At 41.4% G+C, this 20,930-nt stretch overlaps 2 protein-coding genes across 2 annotated transcripts in view; one reads left to right on the top strand and one right to left on the bottom strand.

Annotated features, from left to right (window-relative positions):
- Positions 1–19,875, top strand: part of LOC121374201 (solute carrier family 35 member E1 homolog) — a 23,110-nt gene extending 3,235 nt beyond the window's left edge. Inside the window, exons 3-6 of the mRNA XM_041501185.1 lie at positions 22–159; positions 712–837; positions 5,937–6,182; positions 15,807–19,875. Of these exons, the coding sequence (XP_041357119.1) occupies positions 22–159; positions 712–837; positions 5,937–6,182; positions 15,807–16,097 (801 nt within the window). The 3' untranslated portion in view covers positions 16,098–19,875. The remainder of the gene's footprint in view (positions 1–21; positions 160–711; positions 838–5,936; positions 6,183–15,806) is intronic.
- LOC121374200 (fukutin-like) overlaps positions 1–20,930 on the bottom strand; it is a 41,589-nt gene that overhangs the window by 17,655 nt on the left and 3,004 nt on the right. The gene's annotated exons all lie outside the window — the stretch shown is intronic.

Raw genomic sequence — 20,930 nt, 5'->3', positions numbered from 1 at the left:
TTTTGTTTTCTTTTTTTTCAGATATATGTCACATTACTGCCAATAATAGGGGGTGTTCTTGTTGCCACAATGACTGAGTTATCATTTGACTATGTAGGATTATTCAGTGCCTTGTTTGCAACACTTTGTTTTTCTTTACAAACCATTTTTTCAAAAAAGGTAAGTTGATAAAAATAATACATGGTTCACATTAGAAATTAGGGGCCATCCATAAAGTTTAATGAAACCTTAGCAAATACATGGCAATAGCAACTTTCCTTTCTTTCTCAATAATGTGTAAAAAAAACATCCCTTACATACCAAACAGCTGTAGTTTAAAATGTGTTGGGGTGTCGTTAAACAAATATTGCTTTTCTTTCCTTTCTTCTTCTTCAGTTATGACTTTAAGCTTTGATCATCAGCACCTTTAATTTTTATTTGCATTTATAATTTGAAATCTTGTTTCATTTATAATTTGAAATCTTGTTTCAGTTGCAATTTGAAATCTTTGTTTCAGTTGCAATTTGAAATCTTTGTTTCATGTATAATCTTTGTTTCATGTATAATTTGAAATCTTGTTTCATTTATAATTTGGAATCTGGTTTCATTTGAAATTTAAAATCTTTGTTTCATGTATAATTTAAATCTTTGTTTCATGTCTAATTTGAAATCTTTGTTTCATGTATAATTTGAAATCTTTGTTTCATGTATAATTTGAAATCTTTGTTCCAGTGTCTCAAGGATACAGGTCTGCACCACATGCGACTTCTCATTTTGATCACTCGCATATCAACGGTGTGTTTTCTTCCAGTCTGGCTTATATTTGACCTCAGGAGAATTGTACACAATGAAGAGTTTGTGAGTGTTTCTTGTTTCTTCTCACAGTATATACATGTTTAGTGTTCACTAGTAGACAACAGACAGTGATTTTTACAAATTATTGTTGCCATGAGCACCATCTATTTTTCATATATAAAATTATACATCTTACTGCACTCGATAAATAAAGCGGCCTACTTTTCTCAGCTTCCTGTTATGAAAGAGAGGCTATTTCAAAATGATATACAGTATGAAACTCCCAAACTGGGATTTATATACAGTGAAGAGAGGCTATTTCAAAATGATCTACAGTATGAAACTCCCAAACCGGGATTTACATACACTGAAGAGAGGCTATTTCAAAATGATCTACAGTATGAAACTCCCAAACCGGGATTTACATACAGTGAAGAGAGGCTATTTCAAAATGATATACAGTATGAAACTCCCAAACCGGGATTTACATACAGTGAAACCTCTCAAAACCAGACCCTCTGTAACCCAGAATTCCCTCAAAATGTGACATTTTTCGTGGCCCCTTTTTAAATATATGTACAGAAGAGAACCTCTCTAAACCGGATACCTCATAACACAAGACGTTTTACTTGATTCCAAGGGTGTCCGGTTTAGAGGAGTTTTACTGTATATATATATATATAAATATATATAGAGGTTATTACCAGTGTTTTACTGTATGTATGTATATATATATATACATATACAGTAGAATCTCATTGGCTCGAACACGGTTGGTGCATCAAAGTCTGTTCGACCCATCGGGTAGTTCGAACCATGCATTCGGCCGTTGTCGGGTGCTTCTGTAACACAAAAATCAATCGGAACACCTCGCATATTTCCATAAAACTGGCTTGGGCGAGATGGTCCAATTGACTCATCAATAACGAAGTCGCCGTCAAATGTCGGATGACATACATATTTGTAGCTATTATTTATCACCGTTAAATAAACAAATAACAAACACACTGGTAGTCTGTATTTATAAATATTTATTAATTTAAAAAATCGTTCTTTATTATGCTGTTGTAAAATCTTTTGCGACATATTGACAACGTTGAGAAAAAATGAAAGTGCATGAAGCAAAGGCGGAGGCCCTTTACTTGTAATTGTTGCAATCACTACATTACATTGATCTCTCTGCTGTATTTCCTGTGTTTAAAGTTAAAAACAAAATAGCGATTAAAATGATTAAAGCAAACCGGCGAGGCCTGCCTAGGCTCCCCAATTGATTGGTGTTACATGCAAGGTTCATTCAGGTAACGATTATCGTAGTACAATTGCATGTACTAGAAAGATAATTACCGATACGTACTACATAAACAACATGATAAACCGGCATATGATACAGGATTAATTCGTTCCACTCCCGAATTTATAAGAACTTACTTTGTGACTGACGTGAAAGGGTCGATGAAAAATTTGTACATAAATAATTTTTAATATTTCTTCGGATAGACTTAGTCGTTCGAGCTAAATATGTTTAATTTTACAGTTCGGACCAATAAAGTGGTTCGAGAAAAAGCTTCTGTTCGACCCCAGGGGTATTCGACCAATCAACATCAAAATAAAAAGGTTTAATAGAGAAAAAAATCGGGACATTGTTCTTGGTTCGAGAATACCGGTAGGTTCGACCGTTAAGCGTTCGAGCCAATGAGATTCTACTGTATATATATATATATATATATATAGAGAGAGAGAGAGAGAGAGAGAGAGAGAGAGAGAGAGAGAGAGAGAGAGAGAGAGAGAGAGAGAGAGAGAGAGAGAGAGAGAGAGAGAGAGAGAGAGAGAGAGAGAGAGAGAGAGAGAGAGAGGGAGGGAGGGAGGGAGGGAGGGGGGGGGTAGAGGTAGAGGTAGAGGTAGGTAGGTTATTACCAGAGTGTTTTTCGGTATCTTGGTATCGTCAATATATATATATAGATTATTACCAGTGTTTTACTGTATATATATATATATATATATATATATATATATATATATATATATATATATATATATATATATATAGAGGTTATTACCAGAGTGTTTTACTATATATATATATATATAGAGAGAGAGAGAGAGAGAGAGAGAGAGAGAGAGGGGGGGGGGGGGGGGTTATTACCAGAGTGTTTTTTGGTATCGTCAATATCATATATTAGGAATAAAAATTGTATTATGCGAGCCTCTAGCAAGCATAATACATTTTTAAAATTCCTAATATATGATCTTGACGATACCAAAATACACGAGGGTAATAATCTCTTTATCATATAAGCCCAAGCTTAATACGTGTTTTTGTAAACTGTACACGCAACTTTAATTCCAGTCCGCCATTACTAGATATTCAAATGACGTAAGAATATGTGGTGTGGTGTATTTTTCAATGGAAATGACGTCAAACTCGAATGACGTCATTTTGGATGTCCTTACATCAAAATAAAGTTATACCTAACATTTTTTGTTTTCTGAATGCTGGACAGCTTTCAGTGTCAAATTGCCATTGAAATGTTTTTATTTGATGAATATGAATGCATACATCAGTCATGGAATGTCACCCAAGTACGTTTGCTTAAATGTCAATAAACCTAGTGCCGAGATCTCGACTAATGTACATCTAATTTGCAAAGTTATCAAATTCTTAAAGTATGTGATCTGAAAAATATCACATACTTTGATTGCACTAAAAATGTAAGATATTATATGATAAATAGAGGTTATTACCAGAGTGTTTTTTGGTATCGTCAATATCATATATTAGGAATAAAAATTGTATTATGCGAGCCTCTGGCGAGCATAATACATTATTTTTATTCCTAATATAGGATACTGACGATACCGAAATACACGAGGGTAATAATCTCTTTATCATATAATCTCAAGCTTAATACAACGTGTTTTTGTAAACTGTACAAGCAACTTTAATTCCAGTCCACCATTACTAGATAGATATTCAAATGACGTAAGAATGTGTGGCGTGGTGTATTTTTGAATGGAAATGACGTTAAACTCGAATGACGTCATTTTGGATGTCCTTACATCAAAATAAAGTTATGCCTAAAGTTTTTTGTTTTCTGAACGCTGGACAGCTTTCAGTGTCAAATTGCCATTGAAATGTTTTTATTTGATGACTATGAATGCATATGTCAATCATGGAGTATCACCCAAGTACGTTTGCTTAAATGTCAATAAACCTAGTGCTGTGACCTTGATTAATTTACATCTAATTTGCAAAGTTATCAAATTCTTAAAGTATGTGATCTGAAAAATATCACATACTTTGATTGCACTGAAAATGTAAGATATCATATGATAAATATACTCTTCAAAAGAAGAAACGCAAAACCACATTGTCGTAACATTTGGAGAATTGATTTAATTATTGAATGGCGAGTCCGATAATTACCAAATGTTGCAGGATTGTTCACAATTCACTCTAGTCCATTGTGAGTAAGTGATAGGACACACCACCAAGGTCAAGGTCATCTGGAATCAATACCGGGTGTGGCCTCCGCGTGTGTTGACAACTGCCTGGCACCGCCTGCCCATTGAAGCAACCAGAGTACGGATGACGTCCCGGGGGATGGTGGCCCACTCGGCCTGCAAGGCTGCTGCCAGCTCGGGCAGGGTCTGGGGCTGTGGTTGTCGCTGTCGGAGGTGTCGGTCCAACTCGTCCCATAGATGCTCAATTGGGTTCAAATCCGGTGATATCGATGGCCAAGGAAGGACATTAATGTTGTTGTTCTGTAGGAAAGCCGTTGTGAGACGTGCTGTGTGAGGCCTGGCGTTGTCATGTTGGAACACTGCGTTGGCGTTGGCCATAACTGGAACGATGTGTGGCCGGAGGATCTGGTCAATGTAGCCCTGTGCATTCAGGTTGCCCTGCACATGGACCAGGTCAGTTCTGCCAGTGTGTGAGATGGCTGCCCACACCATGACACTACCCCCGCCGAATCTGTCCACTTCCTGCACGCAGTTTGCCGCATAACGTTCACCACGACGCCTATACACGCGACATCTTCCATCATGACGTCGGAGCAGAAATCGGGACTCGTCACTGAACCACACCTGTCTCCATCGCAGTTGAGGCCATTGTCGATGAATCTGGCACCACTGCAGTCGGAGTCGACGGTGTTGTGGTGTTAAGATGACACCTCGAACTGGACGTCTGGCACGAATTCCTACCTCACGTAGGCGGTTCCGTACGGTCTGGTCAGATATCCTGCGCAAACCTGGTATTGCTGCGGCTGTGGAGGTGGCAGTAGTCAATCGTTCCTGAAGGTGGCGTACCCGGATGTAGCGGTCCTGCCCGGGGGTAGTGACCCGTGGTCGACCGGATCTAGGGAGGTCACGTGTTGATCCATGTTGCTGGTAACGGTCCCACAGTCTGGAGATGGTGCTTGGGGACACATGGAATGCCCTGGCAACGGCCGTTCTGGATTCGCCTGCGTCTAGTCGGCCGATGGCATTGTTTCTCTGCGGTTCACTGAGACGTGGCATGTCCTGGATTGTCAACTGTCGGCCAGATACAGAGGCCAGGCAAGCGAACACCCTGCACTTTTATACTGTCGGTGTTCATGTTGCACGTGCAGACAACGCACGTGCAGTGGTGACATGGTTTGCACGTGGCTGCGTTTTTGCGAATATTCACATTTTGGAACTTTATTGTACAGTAGCTGCGTTTTATCGAATGTAACCGTGGGAATGTGTTTGGGACATGCAATGACCTTATATTCACAAAGCATGAACCGGTAGGAAACATAAAATCGGAGTTATAACCCATTTGTACCCTTTTGCGTTTCTTTTTTTGAAGAGTATATATATATGTGTGTGTGTGTGTGTGTGTGTGTGTGTGTGTGTGTGTGTATCTATGTATCTGTCTATGTATGTATGTATTTATGTATCTCATCAAACATGTTACAAAATACTTACTGCCTTTTTCAGGGAATTGCAATTCTCAGTAACTACATAATGTCCATTCTGGTATACTTAAAAATCATATTTCAAAATGGTCACATGGGAATGGGTAGAATTTTTTGGGGTTGATGGATGAATGAATGTATGAATAGATGGATTTTGAGATGGATGGATGACTCTATTGCAGGATGGATGGTTGTTTTATATGTATCTCATATATTTTCTAGATGCTTGGAGACGGAAAACTTCGCATTATTTTCCTGCTGATGTGTGATGGTTTGTTTAACATGCTGCACAACATCTTTGCGTTCACGCTACTCTCCATGGTGACAGCACTGAGCTATGCTGTTGCCAACGCAACGAAGCGAATTGTGATAATCAGCAGTTCCTTGATGCTGCTACGTAACCCGGTGTCTCCTGTCAACATACTAGGCATGCTGACCGCCATATTCGGGGTTCTCTTGTACAACAAGGTACGTGTTATAATTATGATGCTGCTACATAACCCAGTGTCTCCTGTCAACATACTAGGCATGCTGACCTCCATATTCGGGGTTCTCTTGTACAACAAGGTACGTGTTATAATTATGATGCTGCTACGTAACCCGGTGTCTCCTGTCAACATACTAGGCATGCTGACCACCACATTCGGGTTTCTCTTGTACAACAAGGTACGTGTTATAATTATGATGCTGCTACGTAACCCGGTGTCTCCTGTCAACATACTATGCATGCTGACCACCATATTCAGGGTTCTCTTGTACAACAAGGTACGTGTTATAATTATGATGCTGCTACGTAACCCGGTGTCTCCTGTCAACATACTAGGCATGCTGACCTCCATATTCGGGGTTCTCTTGTACAACAAGGTACGTGTTATAATTATGATGCTGCTACGTAATCCGGTGTCTCCTGTCAACATACTAGGCATGCTGACCACCACATTCGGGGTTCTCTTGTACAACAAGGTACGTGTTATAATTATGATGCTGCTACGTAACCCGGTGTCTCCTGTCAACACAGGGCTGCCAACCATTACGATTTATGCGGAATCATTACGATTTTCCATCTCTTATTACGCCATTACGCCCATAATCTGAAAGATTACGGCAAATACGCATTTTCCTGGGGTTTTTTTTTTTTTTTTTGTAATAACCTACCACCCCTACGAATCACATAAATTGGACTCGCCCAACTAGCCGCAAATGCGCACGGAAGTTTTTTTGCGCGCGCAACGCACTTCGGGATAGACATAGCTTGTGAAACGACACCATTTTGTAAAGATGTCGAAAAAACGCGAATGATCAGAGCCATATGAACTGTGCAAAGCTCAGAAAAAGCCAAAAGTAGTACAGAAGTATAAACAGTACTACAGCAATGAGTGGCCTGTTTTGAAGGCCAGTTCTGTTAGTAATACTAGTGCATTTTGCACTTTATGTTGTGTTGATTTTTCTGTTGCCCATGGCGGGAAAAATGATTGCCAAAGGCAAAGGCACATCAAAACAAGAAACACCAGGATATCGCTGAGGCCAGCGATAAAACAATTCATAAACAAATATCTGGATATTTTACACAGGAAAAAGGTTTATACGACGGGTCACAATTCACGCGAAAATTATTACTCTTTCCAGTTTTTAAATGTTGGCAGCTATGTCAACATACTAGGCATGCTGACCGCCACATTCGGGGTTCTCTTGTACAGCAAGGTACGTGTTATAATTATGATGCTGCTACGTAACCCAGTGTCTCCTGTCAACATACTAGGCATGCTGACCGCCACATTCGGGGTTCTCTTGTACAACAAGGTACGTGTTATAATTATGATGCTGCTACGTAACCCGGTGTCTCCTGTCAACATACTAGGCATGCTGACCTCCATATTCGGGGTTCTCTTGTACAACAAGGTACGTGTTATAATTATGATGCTGCTACGTAACCCGTTGTCTTCTGTCAACATACTAGGCATGCTGACCGCCACATTCGGGGTTCTCTTGTACAACAAGGTACGTGTTATAATTATGATGCTGCTACGTAACCCGGTGTCTCCTGTCAACATACTAGGCATGCTGACCGTCATATTCAGGGTTCTCTTGTACAACAAGGTACGTGTTATAATTATGATGCTGCTACGTAACCCGGTGTCTCCTGTCAACATACTAGGCATGCTGACCTCCATATTCGGGGTTCTCTTGTACAACAAGGTACGTGTTATAATTATGATGCTGCTACGTAACCCAGTGTCTCCTGTCAACATACTAGGCATGCTGACCTCCATATTCGGGGTTCTCTTGTACAGCAAGGTACGTGTTATAATTATGATGCTGCTACGTAATCCGGTGTCTCCTGTCAACATACTAGGCATGCTGACCGCCACATTCGGGGTTCTCTTGTACAGCAAGGTACGTGTTATAATTATGATGCTGCTACGTAACCCAGTGTCTCCTGTCAACATACTAGGCATGCTGACCTCCACATTCGGGGTTCTCTTGTACAGCAAGGTACGTGTTATAATTATGATGCTGCTACGTAACCCAGTGTCTCCTGTCAACATACTAGGCATGCTGACCTCCATATTCGGGGTTCTCTTGTACAGCAAGGTACGTGTTATAATTATGATGCTGCTACGTAACCCGTTGTCTTCTGTCAACATACTAGGCATGCTGACCGCCACATTCGGGGTTCTCTTGTACAACAAGGTACGTGTTATAATTATGATGCTGCTACGTATCCCGGTGTCTCCTGTCAACATACTAGGCATGCTGACCTCCATATTCAGGGTTCTCTTGTACAGCAAGGTACGTGTTATAATTATGATGCTGCTACGTAACCCAGTGTCTCCTGTCAACATACTAGGCATGCTGACCTCCATATTCGGGGTTCTCTTGTACAACAAGGTAGGTGTTATAATTATGATGCTGCTACGTAACCCGGTGTCTCCTGTCAACATACTAGGCATGCTGACCGCCATATTCAGGGTTCTCTTGTACAACAAGGTACGTGTTATAATTATGATGCTGCTACGTATCCCGGTGTCTCCTGTCAACATACTAGGCATGCTGACCGCCATATTCGGGGTTCTCTTGTACAACAAGGTACGTGTTGTAATTATGATGCTGCTACGTAACCCGTTGTCTTCTGTCAACATACTAGGCATGCTGACCGCCATATTCGGGGTTCTCTTGTACAACAAGGTACGTGTTATAATTATGATGCTGCTACGTATCCCGGTGTCTCCTGTCAACATACTAGGCATGCTGACTGCCATATTCAGGGTTCTCTTGTACAACAAGGTACGTGTTATAATTATGATGCTTCTACGTAATCCGGTGTCTCCTGTCAACATACTAGGCATGCTGACCGCCACATTCGGGGTTCTCTTGTACAACAAGGTACGTGTTATAATTATGATGATGGTACGTAATCCGGTGTCTCCTGTCAACATACTAGGCATGCTGACCGCCATATTCGGGGTTCTCTTGTACAACAAGGTACGTGTCGGTTCTGACAAACTTATGCTGTTATAATTATGATGATGGGACACGATGTATTCTCCATCCATAACTTATGATATGGTTTCAGCTGATGCTTTGCATCCATTCTGAATAGGCGGCACGATGTTGCTCAGTTGGTTCAATGCTCGCCTGAGGTGCTTGCATTCAATTTTAAAAAGATGGTTTCGAGTTTACAAAAAATAAAAATAGGACTATTCAACATTATTCGTGGAATTTGTTTAGGCATTTGACTGAAAACCTATTAGCAAAGTAAATTTTGTAGGATTCCTGACAACCTTTCTGGGAACTAAGTATGAAAGTGTTTTCTAGGTCACTGAGACCCACACAACAAAATAAGCTGGACTGCGGTGACCCTTCCAAAATATCAAATGTTTATTACTACATGATACCAAATCTCTTCTTAACTATTAGTCAGTTGAGTGCTCACCTGAGGTGCTTGCATCGCAGGATCAAACCACCTCAGTGGATCCACTTAACTTCTTTTTTTTATTTTCTCATTCCAACCAGTGCCCCACAGCTGGTCAAAGGCCATGGTATGTGCTTTCCTATCTTTGGGAAAGTACATATAAAAGATCCCTTGCTGCTAATGGAAAAATGTAGTGGGTTTCCTCAGAATTACCAAATGTTTGACATCCAATAGCCAATGATTAATTAATCAATGTGCTCTAGTGGTGTTGTTAAACAAAATAAACTTTAACCATTCTGAATAGAGGGTGCCATTTCAGATATTGTTCAACCCTAAGCCTAGGGCCAATCTCAGTACCCGACCGCCAATATCACAATTTGTCAATTTGGTTTTCTTAACCCACTTTCATCTCTACTATTCAATTAAGGTTCAATCACACTGTCCTGGGCACACACCTCGGCTATCTGGGCTGTCAGTCCAGGACAGTGGTTAGTTGTCTGGGCTGTCAGTCCAGGACAGTGGTTAGTTGTTAGTGGTTAGTGAGAGTGAAGTCTACTATTCAGTTACAGTTCACTCAGGCTGTCCTGAGCTCACACCTCAGCTATCTGGGTTGTCCGTCCAGTACAGTTAGTTAGTTGGTGGTGGTGGTTAGTGAGAGAGAAGTCACTGTAATGGCCTTAAATCTACCTGTTGAATCATTAATCTGGTTCTGGGTGTGAGCTGGTTTCGGGATATTAAAATAGTACCTACCAGCCATAAGCACTAGAAGGCCGGTGCTTTGCTAAGCTGATATTTTTATGATGTTGATGATGGGAGCAGGGTGTATCTCAGTGGTAGAGTGATTACCTGGTCGTTAGATGGGGATATAGGATCTACATGCAGATCAGTATTGCCTGGTCGTTAGATGGGGGTAGGATCTACATACAGATCAGTATTGCCTGGTCATTAGATGGGGGTAGGTTCTACATACAGATCAGTATTGCCTGGTCGTTAGATGGGGGTAGGATCTACATACAGATCAGTATTGCCTGGTCGTTAGATGGGGGTAGGATCTACATGCAGATCAGTATTGCCTGGTCGTTAGATGGGGGTAGGATCTACATACAGATCAGTATTGCCTGGTCGTTAGATGGGGGTAGGATGTACATACAGATCAGTATTGCCTGGTCGTTAGATGGGGGTAGGATGTACATACAGATCAGTATTGCCTGGTCGTTAGATGGGGGTAGGATGTACATACAGATCAGTATTGCCTGGTCGTTAGATGGGGGTAGGATGTACATGCAGATCAGTATTGCCTGGTCGTTAGATGGGGGTAGGATGTACATACAGATCAGTATTGCCTGGTCGTTAGATGGGGGTAGGATGTACATACAGATCAGTATTGCCTGATCGTTAGATGGGGGTTGGATCTACATGCAGATCAGTATTGCCTGGTCGTTAGATGGGGGTAGGATGTACATGCAGATCAGTATTGCCTGGTCGTTAGATGGGGGTAGGATGTACATACAGATCAGTATTGCCTGGTCGTTAGATGGGGGTAGGATGTACATACAGATCAGTATTGCCTGGTCGTTAGATGGGGGTAGGATGTACATACAGATCAGTATTGCCTGGTCGTTAGATGGGGGTAGGATGTACATACAGATCAGTATTGCCTGGTCGTTAGATGGGGGTTGGATCTACATGCAGATCAGTATTGCCTGGTCGTTAGATGGGGGTAGGATGTACATACAGATCAGTATTGCCTGGTCGTTAGATGGGGGTAGGATGTACATACAGATCAGTATTGCCTGGTCGTTAGATGGGGGTTGGATCTACATGCAGATCAGTATTGCCTGGTCGTTAGATGGGGGTAGGATCTACATGCAGATCAGTATTGCCTGGTCGTTAGATGGGGGTTGGATCTACATAGAGATCAGTATTGCCTGGGCTGTCAGTCCAGGACAGTGGTTAGTTGTCTGGGCTGTCAGTCCAGGACAGTGGTTAGTTGTTAGTGGTTAGTGAGAGTGAAGTCTACTATTCAGTTACAGTTCACTCAGGCTGTCCTGAGCTCACACCTCAGCTATCTGGGTTGTCCGTCCAGTACAGTTAGTTAGTTGGTGGTGGTGGTTAGTGAGAGAGAAGTCACTGTAATGGCCTTAAATCTACCTGTTGAATCATTAATCTGGTTCTGGGTGTGAGCTGGTTTCGGGATATTAAAATAGTACCTACCAGCCATAAGCACTAGAAGGCCGGTGCTTTGCTAAGCTGATATTTTTATGATGTTGATGATGGGGGAGCAGGTGTATCTCAGTGGTAGAGTGATTACCTGGTCGTTAGATGGGGATATAGGATCTACATGCAGATCAGTATTGCCTGGTCGTTAGATGGGGGTAGGATCTACATACAGATCAGTATTGCCTGGTCATTAGATGGGGGTAGGATGTACATACAGATCAGTATTGCCTGGTCGTTAGATGGGGGTAGGTTCTACATACAGATCAGTATTGCCTGGTCGTTAGATGGGGGTAGGATCTACATACAGATCAGTATTGCCTGGTCGTTAGATGGGGGTAGGATCTACATACAGATCAGTATTGCCTGGTCGTTAGATGGGGGTAGGATGTACATAGAGATCAGTATTGCCTGGTCGTTAGATGGGGGTAGGATGTACATACAGATCAGTATTGCCTGGTCGTTACAGATCAGTATTGGGGTTAGATGGGGGTTCTACATACAGATCAGTATTGCCTGGTCGTTAGATGGGGGTAGGATGTACATACAGATCAGTATTGCCTGGTCGTTAGATGGGGGTAGGATCTACATGCAGATCAGTATTGCCTGGTCGTTAGATGGGGGTAGGATCTACATACAGATCAGTATTGCCTGGTCGTTAGATGGGGGTAGGATCTACATACAGATCAGTATTGCCTGGTCGTTAGATGGGGGTAGGATCTACATACAGATCAGTATTGCCTGGTCGTTAGATGGGGGTGGGGTAGGATCTACATGCAGATCAGTATTGCCTGGTCGTTAGATGGGGGTTGGATCTACATAGAGATCAGTATTGCCTGGTCGTTAGATGGGGGTAGGATCTACATGCAGATCAGTATTGCCTGGTCGTTAGATGGGGGTTGGATCTACATAGAGATCAGTATTGCCTGGTCGTTAGATGGGGGTTGGATCTACATAGAGATCAGTATTGCCTGGTCGTTAGATGGGGGTAGGATGTACATGCAGATCAGTATTGCCTGGTCGTTAGATGGGGGTAGGATGTACATACAGATCAGTATTGCCTGGTCGTTAGATGGGGGTAGGATGTACATACAGATCAGTATTGCCTGGTCGTTAGATGGGGGTAGGATGTACATACAGATCAGTATTGCCTGGTCGTTAGATGGGGGTAGGATGTACATACAGATCAGTATTGCCTGGTCGTTAGATGGGGGTAGGATGGATCTACATGCAGATCAGTATTGCCTGGTCGTTAGATCAGTATTGGGGTTAGATGGGGGTAGGATCTACATGCAGATCAGTATTGCCTGGTCGTTAGATGGGGGGGTACATACAGATCTACGTTAGATGGGGGTAGGATACAGAGATCAGTATTGCCTGGTCGTTAGATGGGGGTTGGATCTACATAGAGATCAGTATTGCCTGGTCGTTAGATGGGGGTTGGATCTACATACAGATCAGTATTGCCTGGTCGTTAGATGGGGGTAGGATCTACATACAGATCAGTATTGCCTGGTCGTTAGATGGGGGTTGGATCTACAGATCAGTATTGCCTGGTCGTTAGATGGGGGTTGGATCTACATACAGATCAGTATTGCCTGGTCGTTAGATGGGGGTAGGATCTACATAGAGATCAGTATTGCCTGGTCGTTAGATGGGGGTTGGATCTACATGCAGATCAGTATTGCCTGGTCGTTAGATGGGGGTAGGATGTACATGCAGATCAGTATTGCCTGGTCGTTAGATGGGGGTAGGATGTACATACAGATCAGTATTGCCTGGTCGTTAGATGGGGGTAGGATGTACATACAGATCAGTATTGCCTGGTCGTTAGATGGGGGTTGGATCTACATGCAGATCAGTATTGCCTGGTCGTTAGATGGGGGTTGGATCTACATGCAGATCAGTGCAGATCATATTGCCTGGTCGTTAGATGGGGGTAGGATCTACATAGAGATCAGTATTGCCTGGTCGTTAGATGGGGGTAGGATCTACATAGAGATCAGTATTGCCTGGTCGTTAGATGGGGGTAGGATGTACATACAGATCAGTATTGCCTGGTCGTTAGATGGGGGTAGGATGTACATACAGATCAGTATTGCCTGGTCGTTAGATGGGGGTAGGATGTACATACAGATCAGTATTGCCTGGTCGTTAGATGGGGGTAGGATGTACATACAGATCAGTATTGCCTGGTCGTTAGATGGGGGTAGGATGTACATACAGATCAGTATTGCCTGGTCGTTAGATGGGGGTAGGATGTACATACAGATCAGTATTGCCTGGTCGTTAGATGGGGGTAGGATCTACATGCAGATCAGTATTGCCTGGTCGTTAGATGGGGGTAGGATCTACATGCAGATCAGTATTGCCTGGTCGTTAGATGGGGGTAGGATCTACATACAGATCAGTATTGCCTGGTCGTTAGATGGGGGTTGGATCTACATACAGATCAGTATTGCCTGGTCGTTAGATGGGGGTAGGATCTACATGCAGATCAGTATTGCCTGGTCGTTAGATGGGGGTAGGATCTACATACAGATCAGTATTGCCTGGTCGTTAGATGGGGGTAGGATGTACATACAGATCAGTATTGCCTGGTCGTTAGATGGGGGTAGGATGTACATACAGATCAGTATTGCCTGGTCGTTAGATGGGGGTAGGATCTACATACAGATCAGTATTGCCTGGTCGTTAGATGGGGGTAGGATGTACATCCAGATCAGTATTGCCTGGTCGTTAGATGGGGGTAGGATCTACATGCAGATCAGTATTGCCTGGTCGTTAGATGGGGGTAGGATCTACATGCAGATCAGTATTGCCTGGTCGTTAGATGGGGGTAGGATGTACATACAGATCAGTATTGCCTGGTCGTTAGATGGGGGTAGGATCTACATGCAGATCAGTATTGCCTGGTCGTTAGATGGGGGTAGGATCTACATGCAGATCAGTATTGCCTGGTCGTTAGATGGGGGTAGGATCTACATGCAGATCAGTATTGCCTGGTCGTTAGATGGGGGTAGGATCTACATACAGATCAGTATTGCCTGGTCGTTAGATGGGGGTAGGATGTACATACAGATCAGTATTGCCTGGTCGTTAGATGGGGGTAGGATCTACATACAGATCAGTAAAGCTGAGCTGAGGTGCTTATGTCCAAAGGATCAAATCATCATTCTCCGACTAAGTTTTCCCGTCTCAATCAATGTATCTCACAACTGGTATGATCCAGGCCTTCTAGAATTGTTATAAAATCCACTAGCCATGGGATCAGTGATTTTAAAACCTTACTAGGCACTATTAAAAATTCACTAGCCCAACTTTACTTTAAGTTAATACAATTTTACTAAATAATAGTAATAATCAAATATGTCACCTAAAGAGCTTAAAAACACTAACATTGGGGGGGGGGGGGGGGGGGGGGGGGGGCAGGATACATGTATATTGAGATTTACAAAATGGACTTAACTGCAACATTTGACCCCAAAAATTCACTAGCCGTTGGGCATGGCAATAGTTGTTATTTACTAGCCCAACATTTAATATCACTAGCCATGGGAATGGGGTTACCATAATCTAGAATCCCTGGGTATCTCAAAGGCTATGGCATGTGCTGTCCTGTCTGTGGGAAAGTGCTAATAATAGATATCTTGCTGTTAATGGTAAAATGTAGCAGGTTTCCTCTGAAGACTACATGTCAGAATTACCAAATGTTTGACATCAAGTAGTAGATGATTATTTAGTTACTGTGCTGTACTTAACTTTGATTTGTGCAAGGAGTAACCTATGTTTTAATGACAGGTTTTCTCAAACACTAAAGACAGCGTAATTGCCATGTTACCTAACAGATCCTGACTGTCATTGTACTAACAGTCCATTTCATTGTGTTATAAACAAATTAACTGGACAGTCAATTTAAAAAAAGATAAAAAATGTATATACTGGTAATCTTTGTTCTTCAGGCCAGATATGACCAGCATGTTGCCCGTAGAAAAGAAGCCATTCTACCGCGAGTGAAGAGTGACGCCTCTTTGTACGAACACGTGCCGAGTTTAAAGCACTCGAAGACGGAGATCGATCTGAATGGACTGTCACAGCACAACGGACACATTCTCCTCCGTGAGTGGTACGACACGGACATCGTCACTATAATCCCAGTGACAGACCACACCCCACAACAAGCCCAGACTCAGCTGGCCAGCCACAGTAACAACAGTGCTCATCTCCACGCAAGAACGGTGCATCATGTCTAATTTTACTTTTACTAGGTATAATTTTAGAGACAGAACAAATGTGAATTTAATGGACATGGAAGTGTGTACATAAGTCGGAGTTCCTAAAACTCACATGGAGGTTATGTCTGTGTTGAAAATGATTGCCTGAAGTATGATTGTTTGAGGGATCGATCTCCTGCAATGGACCAATCTCTCTCTCTCTCTCCCCCCCCCCCCCCCCCCTCCACATGCTACATGACTTGTATATCAATACATGATTTGTGCTGTTCTGCGGGGAAAATTTCATCTAGTGGATCCTTTGGTGATTCAGCAAACCTGTTTCATTATGAATTATTATAAAATATGTGTGGATGCACTCTGTCTTTTAAAGTAATATACTGATGGAAATAATTAAAGGAACACATAGTCCAAGCAAATATTGAGTGCAATCAAAGCCCTCACCACAGGTTGTCCGTAACTGGGTTAACTTACTGACGTCCGGCAGTGAAGGTTGCAGTTGCAGTCTTTCTGGGATCCCTAATTTCATTCCATCAGTATATTTTGAACAATTTGAATAACATAGAAAATAACTAGTAATATATAACTGGACATTTTCTTGAGTTTTTATTTTGTTGGTTTTCGAGGGTAAGTGGGCAGCCTTGAAAATATCTGAAAATATCAACATAAACAACATTCATTGTGATCACCATAATAAACTCAAACTTTTCCTAAATATTTTTAGTCCTGAAACCACGAACATTTTAGGCCACAAAAATGTCCTATTATAAGGTACTCCTTTGAGGTATTATCAATTGTGGATTGCTGTAAATTCTTTTGAGCAGCATTCAATTTGAGAAAAATAATGCCCCAATCTTAATGCACTTACTGGTTATATTATTAGTCCTTACTGGTCGAACCAAGGCAGCGAGGGGATTATAGGTTCTGTAGCCGTCTCTTGTCTGTCCATCCATTTGTCCTATATACAATTTCTGGACTTTTTTATTTGCAATTCCATAATATATTGAGTTTGCATTTTGTGTTTAACTTTATTATGTAGAGTTACAGAACAAATTTGACTTCCATGGCAATTTGTCCATTTTAGACAGTTATGGCCTTAAATTTAGGAGATACAAAACATTATTGTGCCTGATAAGGAATATGTATTGCTTTATGTGTACTGTCAGAATGCTAGTTTACCCTGCAGCGGAACATACTTTGGTACAGTCTAAAGCACATGCATTTAAGTGTGATAATTTACTTATTATATATTATATGAAGTATGGTTTTATTTCCTATACAATCTTATGTTGATACAAATTAGTAAGGTAATTTGATGTCAGTGTTGTTGATAACATTTAATACGGTCAATTAAAAAAAATTTGAAGTACTAACAGAACTTAGCATCCATAGTAAATATCATAGATCTCTTTTACTATAGAATAGAACTTAGCATCCATAGTAAATATCATAGATCTCTTTTACTATAGAATAGAACTTAGCATCCATAGTAAATATCATAGATCTCTTTTACTATAGAATAGAACACGGAAGGAAGGAAATGTTTTATTTAACAATGCACTCAACACATTTTATTTACGGTTATATTGCGTCGGACATATGGTTAAGGACTACACAGATATTGACAGAGGAAACCCGCTGTCGCCACTTCATAGGCAAAATAGAACAAAAACTAACCACAATGTACAGTGGACTGTTGTCTAGCTGGATTTAATGGGAGCTGATGAAATACGCCATTGTACACAGATTGTCAGATTGGATACAAGTTGGGCGAGACGTAGCCCAGTAGTAAAACACTTGGCTGATGCGTGGTCAGTCTGTAGTGGCAGAGTTCGACTAATCCACTAGGACATGATCCCGGCTATACTAGTGGGTTTTTGGTGTGGGCTGGTGTAAATATTCATCTGTATTACTATAAGACATAGGGCACTAGCCAAAGCTTCTGTGAGGGCTGGTGTAAATATTCATCTGTATTACTATAAGACATAGGGCACTAGCCAAAGCTTCTGTGTGGGCTGGTGTAAATATTCATCTGTATTACTATAAGACATAGGGCACTAGCCAAAGCTTCTGTGAGGGCTACTGATGTTCTCAAACTTTTGTCAAACACTGGTAGTGGTTAGCCACTGGACTTAAGACTGGTAACTACTGGGTTCGCATCCCAGTACCGGCTCCCACCCAGAGTACGTTTGACGACTCTATGGGTAGGTATATGACCACTACACTGACTCTCTCTCACTAACCACTAACCCACTGTACTGGACAGACAACTTAGATAGCTGAGCTGTGTGCGTAGGACAGCGGGCTTTATCCTTAATTAGATATAAGCACGGAAATAAGTACAAACAAACAACAGTACCTTATTTGTTTTATTATTTGATATTCTCAGAATACATTGATGACATCATTTTCACAAACCACAATCACTTTCTTACAGTTAACTATAGTGATGTCACAACAATGTTATATGTCACATAACACAAAGACCGGGTCAAATATATTTATATAGTAATTAAAGTTGTATTTAACTTTACATGTTATTTTCAAAGTTGTATTTAACTAGCATCAAGTCACAATGTATGTAATGTAATAATAAACCACAAGTTTATAAAAGCATATGGTCACAGGCCTATTTGAATGAGTGTAGGGGTCTAAGAGTACTGGCCTCAGTGGTGTAGTCGTTAAGCTATCAGATATAAGGTTGGTAGGTACTGAGTTCGCAGGGCTCAAACTTAAGAATCTATCTGACTGAAAGGTTATTTTTCTGTATGTATTGTACATGTACTACGATGTTCTTCAATTTATGTCAATAAACTTCAATAAACAAGAATTTATTATAAATGAAATCATGGTCTACTAGCATAAGCTAACATTTAACGGAACCTGGTGTTTCTGAGACAAAGTTGCGACCAATTATGACCAATTAAATCTGCCACTGAGATTAAATTATCACACACGAGTTAGTGGACATAAAGAACAGAATGACCGTTCTGATCACGTGACAAATTTGGCACCAAATAAGTCATTTTTTAAAGCGGAGATTGTCAAAATGATAAAAATAAAATGTTTTTGTTGCTAAAATATAATATAACTGTTATTGTGTGTATCAAACATACAAATGGATACTGGTATGGGATACAACATAGGCTGTTAAAAAATAGTGTTAAATTATGTTACGGTAACTTCTGGAAGCTACAGTACTGAAGTTTTTCGTCAGTTGCGCTTTCGTACACAATGCGGCTTGTTTCCTTTATGTCCATCAATTTATTTCAATGTGGAAAAAAGTGTGCATTTTGAAATAGCAGACCTGGGTGCTGTAAATTATAATAAGATGCCGAAAAATAAAGAGGGGTGCAGAAAAACAAATGGGGCTGCCAAACGTGACACCCCCAGCCGACGGCAGTTTATATGTCACCGACGGCAATTGCCGTCGTTGCTGCCATCAAGTTCGAGCCCTGGGTTCGCCTCCCGGTACCAGCTCCCACTTGGTGAGTAGGTGTAAGGCCACTACACTGACTTCTTTCTCTCTAACCACTAACAACTAACCCACTGTCCTGGACAGACAGCTCCCACTTGGTGAGTAGGTGTAAGGCCACTACACCGACTTCTTTCTCTCTAACCACTAACAACTAACCCACTGTCCTGGACAGACAGCTCCCACTTGGTGAGTATGTGAAAAACCACTACACCGACTTCTTTCTCTCTAACCACTAATAACTAACCCACTGTCCTGGACAGACAGCTCCCACTTGGTGAGTAGGTGTAAGACCACTACACCGACTTCTTTCTCTCTAACCACTAACAACTAACCCACTGTCCTGGACAGACAGCTCCCACTTGGTGAGTAGGTGTAAGGCCACTACACCGACTTCTTTCTCTCTAACCACTAACAACTAACCCACTGTCCTGGACAGACAACCCAGATAGCTGAGGTGTGTACCCAGGACAGTCTGCTTGAACCCTAATTAGATATAAGCAAAACGTTTGTTTTATGATAGATTCGGAAATCTGTAGCCAGATGTTTGATTGGCTTTTTACTGCTTGAAATGGGTTAAACGCTAGCTCTTATACATGTATGTGTACACATCCACACCTCATCATTTAAAGGGAGCAAACACTCTCGCTCCCCATCACTTCCCTGAGACTAGTTCAAGAAGAGTAATTTTAGCTCTCGTTACAATGTGAAGTGACAGTATCAATATGGAACAATCTTAAATGGCTGTCCATAATCTAAGTTATGTGAGACATTAATCACTCCATCAATGTTTTCATAGCGAGGTCTCCATATGTGATTAATAATGTGATGAGTGATCCACATTATGATTTAAAACTTCTGTCTCAGATTATATTAAATGTATTGAGTGGGAAGTAGGGCAACCTTGGTATTCTCGAACAGATTCCTTCTTCCTCCCCCCGCCCCATCCCACCCCATCAAGTAAAGTGTTCTCTTGTTATTTTATACTACTTGTAAGAAATAACAAGCAAAACATAGCACAACATAAAGAAACTTCAGGACCGAATCTTTGAGGCCACGTCCTACAGTGAAGTGCCACCCCATATGCCAATGAGGTTTGTTTATATAGTAAAACCACTCTAAACTACACACACACACTGGACCAAGTTAAAAGTCCAGTTTTAAGAAGTATCCAGTTTAGAGAAGTTATTCTCTATTGATATTAAACATGGGACCATGAAAAACATCCAGTTTTGAGGGAAATCTGGTTTACAGATGGTCCAGTTTTGAGGTGTTTTTCTGTTTCTGTTCTATTTATTTTGTGTGCTGCTTACACCTTATTTATTTGTTTAGATCTAGTCAGTGGAAACGGGTAAAACTATACATTTAGGGGATACATA

The sequence above is a fragment of the Gigantopelta aegis genome, chromosome 6 (assembly GCF_016097555.1).
Source record: "Gigantopelta aegis isolate Gae_Host chromosome 6, Gae_host_genome, whole genome shotgun sequence".
Taxonomy (NCBI): domain Eukaryota; kingdom Metazoa; phylum Mollusca; class Gastropoda; order Neomphalida; family Peltospiridae; genus Gigantopelta; species Gigantopelta aegis.
The sequence above is the reverse complement of the archived record's forward strand: the minus strand, read 5'-3'. Positions and strand labels throughout refer to the sequence as shown.